This window comes from Dendrobates tinctorius, unplaced genomic scaffold (genome assembly GCF_039654945.1).
Source record: "Dendrobates tinctorius isolate UK_male_01 unplaced genomic scaffold, ASM3965494v1 ptg000231l, whole genome shotgun sequence".
In the NCBI taxonomy this organism is placed as follows: Eukaryota; Metazoa; Chordata; class Amphibia; order Anura; family Dendrobatidae; genus Dendrobates; species Dendrobates tinctorius.
In genome coordinates this window covers 3,908,838-3,925,085 of record NW_027361898.1, presented here as the reverse complement: position 1 = coordinate 3,925,085, position 16,248 = coordinate 3,908,838, and the positions used below count along the sequence as shown (strand labels likewise).

The following is a 16,248-nucleotide window of genomic DNA, read 5'->3' as shown; positions in this document are numbered from 1 at the left end:
GCTCCATCCTAGGGGAGTGCACCCCTGGAATGTCCAGAGGCACTCATGGTGTCCGTGCAGCCCCCACTACATCACCACTGATAAACAGCGGTGATGTAAGGAGGCGGATGTTCCCTCTCTACCTCACGCACAACGGGATGGTGGTGGATGGAGGTTGTTTTCCTGCACCTTCAACTGAACTGCAGGCAGAGAAACCTGATTCACCTCAGGATCACCGTGCAGGCAGAGCAGCCTGGTTCACCTCAGGATCGCCGTGAGTATAGCTGAATCAGGTGCGGCAGGAGGGTTCTGGTAGCGCGCGGTGAGCGGTCTCACCTGCGCTGATATGGTGCCCAGTTCTGTTTTTTCTTTCCAACTCCGGGTGCGCTGTGGTCTGGCTCAAAAAAATTTAGTCCCCAGCTTCGGCCCATGCTAGGCTGTAAACAGGAAGTCTTGTCCTCCTACTTGTGTCATGCCGGTGGCTCCGTCCACGCACTTGGCGCTTCTCGTTCAGGGGGAGACCGCCCTTTGGTATTCCCAGCGACTATTTTTCAATACTGACCGCCTTCTCCACATGTGCCCGCTTCTCTATATGTGTGGGGGATCCAGATTTTACTCCTGACATCCTTATCGTCCCATTCCTTTCCCGGGTGGACTCTTCAGGAGTGTAGGGCACTGGGAGGACCTCCTCAAAGGGCCACAGGACTTGGGAAAGATTTCAGCTGCAATAAACATTGGCCCTTCTCTGCAGTAATTCCCTGGGTTATTTGCCACATATCAACAGGGAAACATTCGGGGGTACACCATGTCACTCTCCAAGACTTTCAATAAGGCTAACAAGACACATACAGTATTCTTTGCCTCATGTACTTCCTGCCAGACTTCGTTACCTCGGGGACAGAGTACCCCACTCTGCAAAGCCTGTGATCCCGAATGCGCTCAGGAGCCCTCAGCCACTACCAAACCCAATGTACCTAGCCCCCTTGAGTGGGCTTTTTCACTGTCGCAGTCCATGGCCTCACTGGCTGAAGCGATTGAGTCCCTCCAAGATCCCTCCATGGGTCGGGGCATTCGACTGCCTGTCTTGGAAGGTTCCCCTACTACACGGGAACCGTTGGCCAGCAGGGGCCGTTCTCAGGCACAAAATACCCGGTCATCTAGAAAACGAACCCATAGCGCATCTCCCGGGCCCTCGTGCCTCGCCATCCTTGAGCTCCTTTTCTCGCTCCCCCTCACCAGGGGTTTGCAGCGACCAGAACTCTGAGTATGAGTCTGACGAGTCTCTCGCTTGGACTCGCCGGAGTATCGGGTGACTGTGGATAATCTCATTGAAGCCGTCACTCAAACCTTGAAGGTTGTTGAGGACTCTATCTCTGTCCCGGATCACGCGGTGTCCTTCAAAAGGGCTAAACACACTCATAGGGTGTTTGCCAACCATCCCGAGTTTCAGGACATACTTAGCAGCATAGGGAGCAGCCGGAGAAACGCTTCACAAGACAGAAGCCCCTTTTTCATTGGATCTGCAGAAAGAGTGGGCTGAATCCCCTCCAGTTGATCCACCTGTATGTCGCCTGGCCTCCAAAATCCTCCTATCTTTACCAAATGGGTCCTCGATCAAAAATCCTACGGACCGTCAGACAGAAAATCTTGCTCGCTCTGTTTTTGAATCCTCAGGCCCCACACTCCCTCTTTTGCCACGGCATGGGTTGCTAATGCAATGGTCGCCTCGGTAGATACCCTGACTAAAACCATTCGGAACACTAATCCCCCCCCCCCCCCCCCCCCCCGGAAGCAGTGGATCTGGTCAATCACATCTCCCTGGGTGGGTACTATTTGGTGCACACTTCCTGGACGCGGCTAACTGTGCTGCAGTGGCAGCATCAGATGCCCTCACTATCAGAAGGGCCCTGTGGCTCAGGGAATGGCGAGCAGACTCTGTGCCAAAAAAGTCCTTAACCGCTATGCCTTACCAGAGCGGTCGTTTATTTGGAGAGAAGCTGGATCAGCTGATCTCTAATGCTACAGGAGGGAAAAGTAAATTCCTTTCCCAGCAAAAGACTAGGTGACCCTTTCGCCATCAGCAACAGACTTGTTTCCGGTCCTTTCACACTAACCTTAGTGATCTACTACGACCTCCTCTTCCGGATAGAGGCGCTCTACGCATAGTGACATGAGTCCCCGAGTTTCGTATAAGCCCCGCCAGTCGTGGAACAGCCGACCCAAACAGTCCAGATCTAAGGGGTCTATGTCCCATAGATTCTCAGCCCAATGACTCGTGGCATTATCTGGTTGACGCCTGCAGAGTAGGCGGTCGTCTACTCCTTTTTCTTCATGCAGGCTCTCTGTTGTTCACAGAGATACAAAATAGTTTTCTTCTCGTCCCCCGACACGGTTCTTCCCCTCTCGTACCCCGAAACCAGGGGCACGGTCCTTCTACCGAGCCATCGATGCACTGCGACAAGACGGGGTCATTATTCCGGTCCCAGAAAACGAGAGGTTTGAGGGGTTCTACTCAAATCTCTTTTATGGTTCCAAAGAAGGACGGAATGGTGCTGCCCATTCTGGACCTGAAACTCCTAAACAAATTTGTCAAGGTCAGGCATTTCAGGATGGAGTCCCCTCCGGTCGGTCATCACCTCGATGGAGAAGGGGGAGTTCCTAGCATCCATCGACATCCGGAATGCTTACCTCCACATTCCAATTTTCCCCCTCTCCAGAAGTTCCTGCGCTTCACTGTTTGCGAGGAGCATTTCCAGGTCACAGCCTTGCCACCACTCCGAGTGTTTACGAAGGTCCTGGCAGCCATCATGTCTATTCTGCTCTCTCGGGGCATGGTCGTTTTGCCATACTTAGACGACCTCCTGGTCAAGGGACCTTCCTTCCACGCCTGCGTGGAGTTCGTGCGTATCACTCTGGATACTCTTTCTCGGCTGGGCTGGCTGATAAATTTAGGCAAGTCTTCCCCCGTTCCAGCTCAGCAGATATCCTTTATAGGGATGATCCTGGACACCTCCCGAGTAGAGTTGAGCGACTTTGGTCGGATCGGGTTTCATGAAACAAAATTTGTTTCAGATGAAACTCGTCCGACTAGGGCAAAAAAAGTCGGAGTTTCGTCCGAAACCCAACCCCAATGCAAGTCAATGGGGAATAGGTTTCGGACGAAACTCCGACTTTTTTTGCCCTAGTCGGACGAGTTTCATCTGAAACAAATTTTGTTTCATGAAACCCGATCCGACCAAAGTCGCTCAACTCTACTCCCGAGGGTTGGTGATTCTCCCTCGAGACAAGGTCTTAGCCCTTCAGCTGTTTGAGCATGTGGGTCATGGCAAAAATGGTGGCAGCGATGGAAGTTGTTCCCTTCACTCAGCTACACCTCCGCCGTTTGCAGCATGCCCTTCTGACAGCCTGGGACAGAAACCCGTTCTCCCTCGATTGTCTGTGCCGTTTGTCTCTGCGGGTCAGGCAGGCGCTCAGGTGGTGGACGTTGTGGTCTTCCCTCAACCAGGGGAAATCCTTTCTTCCAGTTTAATGGATGGTGGTCACTACCGACGCCAGTCTCCTCGCCTGGGGGGGCTATCTTCCATTACCACACTGCCCAGGGGCACTGGTCACCTCGGGAGGCGCGCCTTATGATCAACTTTCTGGAGATTCGGGTGATCCAGTTATCCCTGCGGTGGTTCCATCATCTACTGGCGGGTCGCCCCATCCGAATACAATTGGACAATGCTACGTCCGTGGCATATATCAGCCATCAAAGGGGCACCTGCAGCAGGGAGGCAATGCACAAGGTGGTTCACATCCTCCGCTTGGCCGAGAAGAACCATTCGGTCATTTTCAGAAGTTCCATTCCGGGCTTGGAAAACTGGGCAGCAGACATCCTCAGCCGCCAGGGGAGTGGGCTCTTCATCTGGAGGTTTTCCAACAGATCTGTCATCGCTGGGGGACTCCGGTTGTGGATCTGATGGATTCAAGATTAAACGCCGAGGTGCCAGAGTTCATAGCTAAGTCTCGGGATCCAAAAGCCATTGGGGCGGATGCACTGGTCTTTCCATGGCGTCAGTTTTGTCTTCCATACGTGTTTCCCCCACTCCTGTTGCTCCCGAGGGGTATCAGGAAGAACAAGGTGGAGGGGGTTCCGATTATCCTAGTCGCTCTGGATTGTCCATGCAGAACGTGGTACGCGGAGTTGGTGCAGCTCGTCGTCGACGTTTCCTGGCGACTACCGGATCAACCAGATCTGCTCTCCCAGGGTCCGATTTGCCACCAGAACTCAGGGGCCCTGTGTTTAACGGCTTGGCCGTTGATTCCTGGGCCCAAGCTGGGTTCTCCCAACAGGTGGTTTCCACCATGATTAGTGCCCGAAAACCTGCATCAGTGAGCATCTACCACCGCACCTGGAAAGCCTTTTTCTCATGGTGCAGAGACCGCGGGCGCCCTCCTCTTGTCTTCTCCATCCAAACCATTTTGGAGTTCCTCCAGGCTGGCTTGGATTCGGGTCTGGTGCTTAGTTCCATCAAGGGCCAGATCTCTGCCTTATCCGTCTTATTCCAGCACAGGATTGCTTCCAAACTACAAGTGAGGACTTTCATCCAGGGCGTCTCCCATGTGATACCCCCCTATAAAATGCCATTGGAGGCCTGGGACATTAACTTGGTCCTAGGTGTTCTACAGGAGACGCCTTTCTAACCACTGCAGCACGTTTCGCTGACCTACCTGTCTTGGGAGGTTGCCTTTCTGGTCGCGGTGATGTCAATCAGGAGCTTGCTGCCCTGTCCTGTCGAGCTCCTTTCCTAATTTTCCAGCAGGACAAGGTTGTTCTCAGGCCGTCCCTGTCCTTCTTGCCCAAGGTGGTCTCTTCCTTCCACTCTCTGGATCTGGTGAGAGCTCTCAGAATGTACGTCTCGCGGACTGCGTCCTTCCGTAGGTCGGATGCCTTATTCGTTCTTACTATGGGTCACAGGAAGGGACTAGCCGCTTCGAAGTCCACAATAGCCAGGTGGAATTGCTCGGCAATTCAGGAGTCCTACCATATCAGAGGCAAGCCTATCCCAGCGATGATTAAGGCACATTCCACTCGGTCAGTGGGCGCTTCTTGGGCCATTAGGCACCAGGCATCGGCGGAACAGTTTTGCAAGGCTGCGACTTGGTCCAGTCAGCATACATTCTCAAAGCACTACAATATTCACACCCAGGCTTCCGCAGATGCAGGCTTGGGCAGACGTATCTTGCCGGCAGCAGTGGCGTCTCTAAACCGTTAGAACGTGGGGTTTGATCTGGTATGGTGGTTCCCCACCCAGGGACTGCTTTAGGACGTCCCATGGTCCTGTGCCCCGCAATGAGGCGAAGGCGTAACAGGGATTTTTGTGTACTCCCCATAAAATCCTTTTCTCCAAGCCACTCATTGGGAGGACACAGCACCCACCCTGTTAGCTTGACTGTTGGCCTTGTTCTTTGTTTTGACGTGTTGTACCCTTATTCTACTGCTTTGCCACTGAACTGGTTCGGCTGGACCCAGTGTGTGGGTGTATACTGCAGAGGAGGAACTAATTTTTTTGTTTTTTTGTACTCACTTAGTCTCAGCCTCCTAACGACAGCAGCAAACACCCATGATCCTGTGTTCCCCAATGAATGGATCGGAGAAATTGATTTTACGGAAAGTACACAAAAATCCCTGTTTTTTAAATATTTAGAAAGCCATTTATCATTTCCTTTCCTTACCTTTAGACTTCACAATTAATTGTTAATTTTGTGTTGGTATATCACAGAAAATCCCAGCAAAATACATTTAAGTTTGTGGGTGTAACATGAAAAAATGTGTAAAAGATCACGTGGTATAAAGACTTTTTCAAAGCATTATGTGTGTATGTATATATGTGTATGTGTATATATATATATATATATATATATATATATATATATATATATATATATATACATAAAAAAAGACCACCCCTATTGGGGGGGGGTGAGGAGGAAGTTGTTTTTTTTTTTTATATACTATTTATTCTATTATCTAGAGAGTAATTGTGGTGTCTGGAGCACAGATGAAACAAACAGACTAATTGCAGCTGTGAAGGAATTTGTTGTTGACACTATGCGGAAAGAGAAAAATGGTGAAGAGCCAGTGACTGTACCTAAAAGAAGACTGTACACAGGTATACCATGGTTTGTGGTACAGCGCAAAGTCGAGACAAGAGTATGGACATCTTGCAGAATTAAATGGTGACTATATATGTATTTTATTTTTCTTTTGTCTTTATTGCTGTAGAATGAGATTATGTATACCGTAAATTCCTTTTTTTTCAATTTGCTTATTTTTAACTTTCCTCTCCTTAATTAAAACTGCACCCCTACGTACAAGATTGTAACTTCTATAATACTGCCTCTATGTACAAGAATATAACTTCTATAATACTGCCCCTAAGTACAAGAATATAACTTCTATAATACTGCCCTGTTGTGAAGTCCCTTGCTCGGATTTCAGAGCCGAAGCTCCCTCTGGTGGTTACTGAGAGTAGTGGAGCTGGTCAGGTGGATGGAGGTTCTCCACCTGACGATGATAATTAGGAATCTGGGATTGCTGGCTGGGAGCATATAATGGAGCTGGCTGCTCTTGAAGGTTGCTGGTGATTTTTTCCTCTGTGTGCATTTGGAGCTCTTTTGTCCCCTGCCTGATCTGCATGTTTGCATCTAATCTGGTTGTGTCTTTTTTTTCTTTTCTGCTAGGGTTCAGCGTGCTCCCTGCTGGGGGCAGTGCTGGGCCCTTCTTCATATGTTGCAGCTTGTTCAGTTCCCTGTTATGTTAGTATCTTTGTGCTTGCTGCCAGTTTATGCCAGAGTGCTGATCTAGCGGGGGGGTGAGATCGTGTGATCTCAGGATTTTTGGTATATCAGAAGTGTTGGACTTTTTCAGGGTTTTGTGCGTGATTGCAGGCAGTATCTTTTTCTGTCCTGTCCTGTCTAGACAGCTTGGGCCCCACCGTTTGCTCAGTCTGTTCTCTGCCTGTGTTTGTGTCTCATCTTGTCTCACCGACAATATATGTTTGGGGGCTGTCTATTCCTTTGGGGATCTGCTCGGGGGCAGTTTAGATTTCATCTTTCTGTCTTTAGGCTTATTTAGTCCTCCGGCTGTGACGAAGCATCTAGGGCATTGTAGGAATGCTACACGGCTACTTCTAGTTGTGCGGATAGGATCAGGGGTCTGCAATCCGCTTAGTTACCAACCTCTCTGGTCTTCTAGTAGTTTAGCCTGTTCCTGCCATCCTCCTCGGTGACCCATTCATAACAGAATCAACGGTTTTCCAACCGGCATAGGACCAAAAAATATTCCCATGAAGGTTGCATCTTCAAAATTCAAGCCAAGGTTTATTGGACCTTATAAGATTTTGGAAATTCTTAACCCCGTTTCTTTTCGTTTGGCTCTTCCAGTTACGTTTAAGATTCATAACGTCTTTCATAAATCTTTGTTGAAAAGGTTTGTGGAGCCAGTCATTCCCATGGCAGCTCCCCCTGACCCTGTACTGGTTAAGGGTAATTTGGAATATGAGGTAGAGAAGATATTGGATTCTCGTCTGGCTAGACGGAGGCTTCAGTACTTGGTCAAGTGGAAGGGTTATGGCCAGGAGGATAATTCTTGGGTCTCTGCTTCTGACATCCATGCCACGAGATTGATTTGTTCCTTTCACCGGGCCCATCCTGATCGGCCTGGTGACGTGGATAAGGGTTCGGTGACTCCTCCTCAAAGGGGGGGGTACTGTTGTGAACTCCCTTGCTTGGATTTCTGAGTCGAAGCTCCCTCTGGTGGTTACTGAGAGTAGTGGAGTTGGTCAGGTGGATGGAGGTTCTCCAACTGACGATGATAATTGGGAATCTGGGATTGCTGGCTGGGAGCATATAATGGAGCTGGCTGCTCTTGAAGGTTGCTGGTGATTTTTACCTCTGTGTGCATTTGGAGCTCTTTTGTCCCCTGCCTGATCTGCATGTTCAGCTAAGTGATTCTTTTGCTAATCCTTTGCATCTAATCTGGTTGTGTCTTTTTTTGCTTTTCTCCTAGGGTTCAGCGTGCTCCCTGCTTCATATGTTGCAGCTTGTTCAGTTCCCTGTTATGTTAGTATCTTTGTGCTTGCTGCCTGTTTATACCAGAGTGCTGATCTAGCGGGGGTTGAGATCGTGTGATCTCTAGTTTTTTTGTATATCAGAAGTGTTAGACTTTTTCAGGGTTTTGTGCATGATTGCAGACAATATCTTTTTCTGTCCTGTCCTGTCTAGACAGCTTGGGCCCCACCGTTTGCTCAGTCTGTTCTCTGCCTGTGTTTGTGTCTCATCTTGTCTCACCGACAATATATGTTTGGAGGCTGTCTATTCCTTTGGGGATCTGCTCCGGGGCAGATTAGATTTCATCTTTCAGTCTTTAGGCTTAGTTAGTCCTCCGGCTGTGACCAAGCATCTAGGGCATCGTAGGAGCGCTGCACGGCTACTGCTAGTCATGCGGATAGGATCAGGGGTCTGCAATCCTCTTAGTTACCAACCTCTCTGGTCTTCTGGTGGCTTAGCCTGTTCCTGCCATCCTCCTCGGTGACCCATTCATAACACTGCCCCCTATGTACAAGAATATAACTACTATAATACTTCCCCCATGTACAAGAATATAACTACTATACTACTGCCCCCTATTTACAAGAATATAACTACTACTAGCTGAAGAGCCCGGCGTTGTCCGGGCATAGCAACTAACAACGGTTAGTTATAACAAATTATAATGATTACACACACACATATATATATATATATATAAAGCTGAGTGTATAGCCCCACCCATTCTGCATAGCCACATTCACAATAATATCCCACATCATCCCATCAGCAAGAGCTGCCGGACTACTACCACTAATATCCCACATCATCCTGTCAGAGCCACCGGTCGACTACTCCTAATATCCCACATCATCCCGTCAAAGCCACCGGACTACTACCCCTAATATCCCACATCATCCCGGCAGCCAGAGCCACCGGACTACTACCCCTAATATCCCACATCATCCCGGCAGCCAGAGCCACCGGACTACTACCCCTAATATCCCACATCATCCCATCAGCCAGAGCCACCGGACTAATACCCCTAATATCCCACATCATCCCGTCAGAGCCACCGGATTACTACTAATATCCCACATCATCCCGTCAGAGCCTCCGAACTACTACCTCTAATATCCCACATCATCCCGTCAGAGCCTCCGAACTACTACCTCTAATATCCCACATCATCCCGTCAGAGCCTCCGAACTACTACCTCTAATATCCCACATCATCCCGTCAGAGCCACCGAACTACTACCACTAATATCCCACATCATCCCGTCAGCCTGGGGTCAGAATCAGAGCACTTAGTGGAATTGCCCTAACTTCCATACCAGATATCCCTTTGAGAGGCCTGGGGTCAGAACCAGAGCGCTGAGTGGAACGGTCCTAACTTCCATACCGGGGATCCCTTTAAGAGAGGCCTGGCATCAGAAGTAGCTTAACCATCTGTCACTTCTGTAATTCCTTGTGCTGAGGCTTAGATGTTCAATATTTGCAGAATATTCACATTTTGCTCCTGTCTTATCAGTTTATCATTTCTTATGTTTTCCCTCATATTTTAGGCTCAACTTGATGATTATGCGAATGAACAATTACATAAATCCTTTTGGAAAGACACTGAAAATAAAAGCCTTCATAAAAGTAATCCGATGGTACGTTGTGCGGCTGAATGACATGCGCTCGTCTGAAGCCACATTTATCTCTAGGACAGTTTGCTCATTATTTTCATGCATTATTGCTATTTATTTATTACAGGGTATTTGATTATTTTGTTTTTATCTTGGGTTTTGTCTGTTTAGTGGCCAGTGTGAACATGGGCCTACACACATTATGCATGTACACCAATTTATATTTCAGTTCATCTCTAGGTTTTTTTTTCCAGTTTCATATTTGTCAAGGATGAAACATTGAGTTCATATCTAAAACCAAATATTGATCCAGAGGAGACCTAAAGTTTTTACTCTGTCGCCTCATTGGGGGACACAAGACCTTGGGTGTTATGCTTTCTGTCCACTAGGAGGCGACACTATGCTTAATCTGAAAAAGATTTGGCTCTGGCTCCTCCTCCACAGTATACACCCCTGGGCGGCATCCGCCTTACCTCAGTTTTTGCTTAGTGTCGCAAGGAGGCACACCATAAGAAGATTCTTCTTGACACAAATGAAGAAAAGAGGGTCTCTCTGAGACTCCCAGCATGGCTCCCTCCTCGGTCCTCTTTTTAGCGGTACCCGGTTGAGGTAGAGATGGCTCTTCCCCATGTCGCTCCCTCCCCAGCCCTTCGGGTGCATGGTTCGAGGTCGAGAACCCCCCTCCTTCCCCAGGCCCTGGGCCTTTTGGGTTGAGGCTGAGGTGAGGAAGAATTCCTCCTGATGGCGGTGAAGCGCCCTCCCTAACCCCCTCTAGGGATGTTAGGTTGAGACGCCACAGGTAGGAGCTGCGTTCGCAGCGCTAACTTTATTGTAGCCCCAGCACTGCTGTGGTCTGCTATGGGGCCGGGGGCTGTCATATTTGGGCCACAGTATGCAGGGATTCCTGTCCCTGTGGCAGCGTCAGCCCTCTAGAGGGGTCAAAAAGACCCTTCACAGGGCTGCGCTGCGTATATAGGGGCGTCCGGGCGATATGGCACTCATCCGGGGGGGTTTGGTTCGTTTTTCGCCCCCTTCCGGACTACCGCGCTGCTCTGGAGCCCTTCCCGGGCAGGATTTTGTACTTTAGACCGCGGCTTCGGCCTAAGCCGAAGCCGCCGCCCTTGTTACCGCCCCCGGCCTGCCCCCCTGGATGATGATAATGACGCTGCACAGCGTCATACAGGAGGCGGATCGAGCCAGGAAGGCGCGGTTTTGCCTGGCTGCGCACCCTTTTTCTGCTCTCCGCCCCTCCTCCCTCCCACCTCTTTACCTCAGGGAAGACAGCAGCGCTGCTATATTACTCAAGAACGCTGCACAGTCTCCAGGGGGCGCAGAACCGAAGTTTTTCTGCTGGCGCCGGATCTAGGAGCACACCGGTGGGGTAAGGCACAGCAGGATATTATCTGTGGACGCAGACTCCCTATAGGTTCCCTATAGCGCTCCTCTGCATAGCCACCCCTGTAAGGTCTTTGGTCAGAATAACCTGCCGGCACTCAGTGCACTATGTCGGTCTCCAGGTCCGAAAGAAGAAGAAGAAAAAAAAAAAAAAAAAAACAGGTTTATCTGCTGTTACGCAGTCTGTTCAGCCTGCAAAGCCAATCTTCCCAGTGGCAACATGCACCGTACTGCTAGAGTTGTTCACAAAATGCTGGGTCAGTGCCCCAAGAGGCTCCTGTCACTGTTTCAACTCCACTGACATGCCGGTATGGGCCGCATCTATGTCACAGTCCATAAATACGCTGACTTCCACATTGCTTCAGGCTATGCAGGGTCATATCCCAGCTATAAGCGGACAGGCAGTCCCTGGCAGTGCTAGTAGTGAACGGCCCCATAGGTCACGTTCAGCTACGTCCTCCCATGGCTCACGGTCGTCCAGCTCTAGGCAGAGACACCGTAATTCTAGGTCTCCTAGACCGTCTCGTTCCACAGAGATCTTCGGGCATGGAAAAGCGGCGGTCCAGATCTCCCTCCAGGCAATGCCTCAGTGATGCGCAGGATTCAGAGGGCATCTGTGACTCCGAATCAGAAAAGGAAACATAGGAGTCTCAGGCTCCTTGTCCTCCTAGCAATACAGCGCTAGTTGAGGACATTATCACTTCTATTCATCGGGTGCTGGTTTTATCCGATGCTCCCCAAGAACCCCCAAAACATAAGATCTGTTTTGAGGGGCCCTGAAATCCCTAAAGTTTTTTTTTTTTTTCTGATCACCCAAGCTTTCATGACATCCTTGATAAGCATTTTTCGCAGCATGCCAAAAAATTCGCCAACCGTAAATAAAACCGTAGAAAAGGGCTAGATACTCTTTTAGCTCAAAAAGACCAAGAAGTGGACAGATCCACCGGAAATTGATCCCCCTATCTCTAAGCTTGCAGCACAGTCTCTCCTCTTACTGCCAGATAGCTCAACCCTGAAGGATACAGCAGATCGGCAGGTTGAGCGCATGGCTCGTTCAATTTTTGAGGCTGCAGGAGCCTCCCTGGCTCCCGCCTTCACCTCAACGTGGGCAGCCACGGCCATTCTGGAATGGGCCAAAAGATTGCAGGAGAGCCTCCAAAAGTCTGCTCCTCAGATGTTCGATCAACTAGTTCAGATAGCGGTGGTTGCAGATTACATACGCCTTGCAGCTTTTGATTCTGCAAGAGGCGTAGCAGGTATAGCAGCGAATGTAATTACAAGCAGACGTATCCTCTGGCTGTGAGAATGGGTAGCGGACGCGTCTTCAAACAAGCCTCTTACGGATCTCCCGTACGTCAGTGGGAGATTTTTTTCGGGGAAAAATTAGACAAGATGATTTCCAATGCCACGGGGGGTAAGAGTACCTTTCTTCCCCAACCGCAACCTAAACGTACGTTTAAGCGACGTAACCAGGCTAGGTTCCGGTCTTTTCGGAACTCCTCAGGCTAGGCCGCTTCACGTCCTTCACAGAATTACAACCGTTCCCCCTCACAGGGACAACCAAAGGACAGCACAGAGGACGGACAAGAATTGGCGGTCAACATCAGGCCAGGCAAAGCCCAAAGGAGGGAAATTCCAGAATTTCTCCTCGTCATGACTCACGAAATACGTAAGACACCCCACCTGTAGGCGGTCGACTTTTAATCTTTCAGCAAGTCTGGCTGCCTATTACAGAGGACAGGTGGGTCAAGGAAATAGTGTCTCTCTCTCCTTCAAGCAGGAGTCATAATACGGGTTCCCGAAAACGAGAGATTCCGAGGACTCTACTACAACCTATTCGTGGTTCCCAAAAAGGGAGGCAGCGTTCGGCCAATTCCTGGACCTAACGCAACTCAAAAAGTTTGTAATAGTTCGGCAGTTTCGCATGGAGTCCCTTCGATCCATCATTGCGGCTATGGAACAGGGAGAATATCTCGCCTCCATAGACATACAAGAGGCATACCTGCATGTTATTGCGCCTGCTCATCAAAGATCTCTCAGGTTCACAATAGGGCAGAATCAGTACCAGTTCGTGGCTTTGCCTTTCGGATTAGCCACGGCTCCCAGAACATTCACCAAGGTTATGGCAGCCACCATGGATGTCCTACACTCCAGAGGCATAGTGGTCGTCCCATGTCTGGATGATCTACTCATCAAGGCACCTACTGTCAAAGACTGCGAAGACAGCGTCTCGATCACGATAAACACACTAACTCGTCTAGGCTGCCTAGTCAACTTTAAGAAGTCGTCAACTACTCCCGAGTCAGTTACTGATCTTCCTAGGGATCCTATTCGATACCTCCAGGGGTCTGGTACACCTTCCCAAGGACAAGGTACAAGCTATCCGCTGTGCAGTTCGCATGTTAATCCACATACCTTGCCGATCTCTTCGGTTTGCCAGGAGACTCCTTAGCAGGATGGCAGCAGCAATGGAGGTGGTACCATTTGCCCAGTTCCACCTCAGACCTCTTCAACTAGCCATTCTCAGATCCTGGGACAGGAACCCTTTCTCCCTCGAAAGGGAGTTCCGACTGACGGAGTCAACCAGGAAATCACTGTACTGGTGGCTCAAACCACCCGTACTGGCCAAAGGAAAATTCTTTCTTCCCAGTCGATGGAAAGTCCTGACCACCGATGCGAGTCTAACAGGATGGGGTGCAGTGCACCTACTTCACAGGGCACGTGGTCTCCAATAGAAGCGACCATGCCCATCAACATTCTGGAGATATGAGCTATCTTCCTGGCGCTAAAGGTTTTTTGCCATCTGCTGAAGGCCTCTCACATCAGATTGCAGTCGGACAATGCCACGGCAGTGGCATATGTGAAGCACCAAGGTGGGACTCGCAGTGCCCAGGCAATGAGAGAAGTGGCGCGTCTCCTTCGCTGGGCAGAAAACAAGAAATCAGTACTCTCAGTGGTCCACAGTCCGGGTGTGGACAACTGGGAAGCCGACTACCTCATCAGACAGGAAATGGACTCGGGGGAGTGGTCTCCATCCCAAAATCTTTCGTCGGATCTGTTATCGCTGGGGGACTCCGGACGTGGACCTAATCGCATCTCATCTCAATGCCAAGGTCTCCATTTTCATGGCAAGGACACGCGGTCCGAGGTTGCTCGGGGCGGATGCCCTGGTTGAGGACTGGACTCAGTTCCAGCTTCTGTACATTTTCCCACCTCTTCCCCTGATGGCCAGAGTCATGAGGAAGATCAAACAGGAAGGAGTTCCGACCATCCTAATTGCGCCGGACTGGCCCAGACGTACATGGTACGCCGACATCCTTCAGCTTACAGCAGACACCCCTTGGCATCTTCCAGACCGTCCCGATCCCCTGTCTCACGGCCTGTTCTACCACCAGAATTTAGGGACTCTCAATTTGACGGTGTGGTCCTTGAAACCTGGGTTTTAACCCAGGCAGGGTTTGCTCCAGACGTCATTAGAACCATGATCAGGGCACGGAAACCAGCTTCCGCCAAAGTTTATTATCGTATCTGGAAAACGTTTTTTACTTGGTGCGACTCTCGCGGGCGAATTCCGTTCCCTTACTCTCTTCCGAAAGTTCGTGGTTTCCTTCAATCAGGTCTGGACGCCGGCCTATCCTTAGGATCGCTTAAGGGTCAGGTGTCAGCGCTTTCAGTGCTCTTTCAGAAGCGTATTGCTAACAAACCACAAGTCAGGACGTTTCTTCAGGGAGTCTCCAGATTGGTCCCTCCTTACAGACGTCCACTGGATACGTGGGACCTTAATTTGGTCCTAACTGCTCTATAGGCACCTCCTTTTCAACCTCTTAAGGAAGTTCCACTTCGAATTTTATCACAAAAGGTGGTCTTCCTCGTGGCAATCACCTCGCTACGCAGGGTGTCTGAGCTGTCAGCGCTCTCCTGCAAACAGCTTTTCCTATTCTTCCACCAGGACAAGGTGGTTCTCCGTACAGTTCCATCCTTCCTTCCAAAGGTTGTGTCTGATTTCCACCTCAATGAGGGCATCTCATTACCGACCCTTTGCCCGGCTCCGGTTCATAGAGTGGAGAGGGCCCTGCATACGCTTGACCTTGCCAGGGCATTGCGTATGTGTGTGTCTAGGACTCCACCCTTCCGGAAGTCTGATTCCTTTTTTTCCTTATTCCAGAAGGCATTCGCAGGGGTTTACCGGCTTCAAAAGCTACCCTTGCCAGGTGGATCAGGGCCACCATCCATGACGCCTACCGCCTAAACAATTCTCCTATTCCGGCCGGTATCACGGCACATTCCACACGGGCGGTAGGAGCCTCCTGGGCCATTCGACGCCAGGCTTCAGCACAACACGTGTGTGAAGCGGCCACTTGGACTAGCTTACACACGTTTACAAAACAATACAGTGTGCATACTCAGTCCTCAGTGGAAGCGAGTCTGGGTAGACGGGTACTGCAGGAGGCAGTGTCCCAAGTCTAGGGACCTGTCAGCACAATATTCGTCCATTGCTTCCCACCCAGGGACTGCTTTGGGACGTCCCAAGGTCTTGTGTCCCCCAATGAGGCGACAGAGTAAAGGAGATTTTTGTGTACTCACCGTAAAATCTCTTTCTCTTAGCCTCTAATTGGGGGACACAGCTCCCACCCTGTTGCCCTTGCGGGCTGTTATTATGTTGGGTACTCATATTGTTCCTTGAGCTGTACATAGTAGCCTTTGTTTATAGGCTTGGTTATGTTGGATTTGTTATCTCCTCCTACTGCTTGGGTACAAAAACTGAGGTAAGGCGGATGCCGCCCAGGGGTGTATACTGTGGAGGAGGAGCCAGAGCCAAATCTTTTTCAGATTAAGCATAGTGTCACCTCCTAGTGGACAGAAAGCATAACACCCAAGGTCTTGTGTCCCCCAATTAGAGGCTAAGAGAAAGAGATTTTACGGTGAGTACACAAAAATCTCCTTTTTTTCCGTTTTCATATTTCTCAAGGATGAAACACTGAGTTCAAATCTAAAACTGGCTCCATACTACTCAACACATGGCAATCAGACAAGATCCCTTTATCTACAGCTCACATTCAGAAATCTAGTGCCCATAAGCCGTAATAGATTTTCCAAGAAGGCAGCCAGGCCCTGAACTCAGCATCAAGTGGCAGAGAGTTCCATAATCTCATAACTCCTACAGCAAA

General features: G+C 49.8%; 1 protein-coding gene across 2 annotated transcripts in view; it reads left to right on the top strand.

Annotated features, from left to right (window-relative positions):
* The window catches only part of TTF1 (transcription termination factor 1), a 138,548-nt gene that overhangs the window by 66,403 nt on the left and 55,897 nt on the right, over positions 1-16,248 (top strand). For both annotated transcript variants that reach the window (XM_073555973.1, XM_073555974.1), the window contains exons 9-10: positions 5,997-6,201; positions 9,620-9,709. In XM_073555973.1, coding sequence (XP_073412074.1) covers positions 5,997-6,201; positions 9,620-9,709 — 295 coding nt within the window. The remainder of the gene's footprint in view (positions 1-5,996; positions 6,202-9,619; positions 9,710-16,248) is intronic.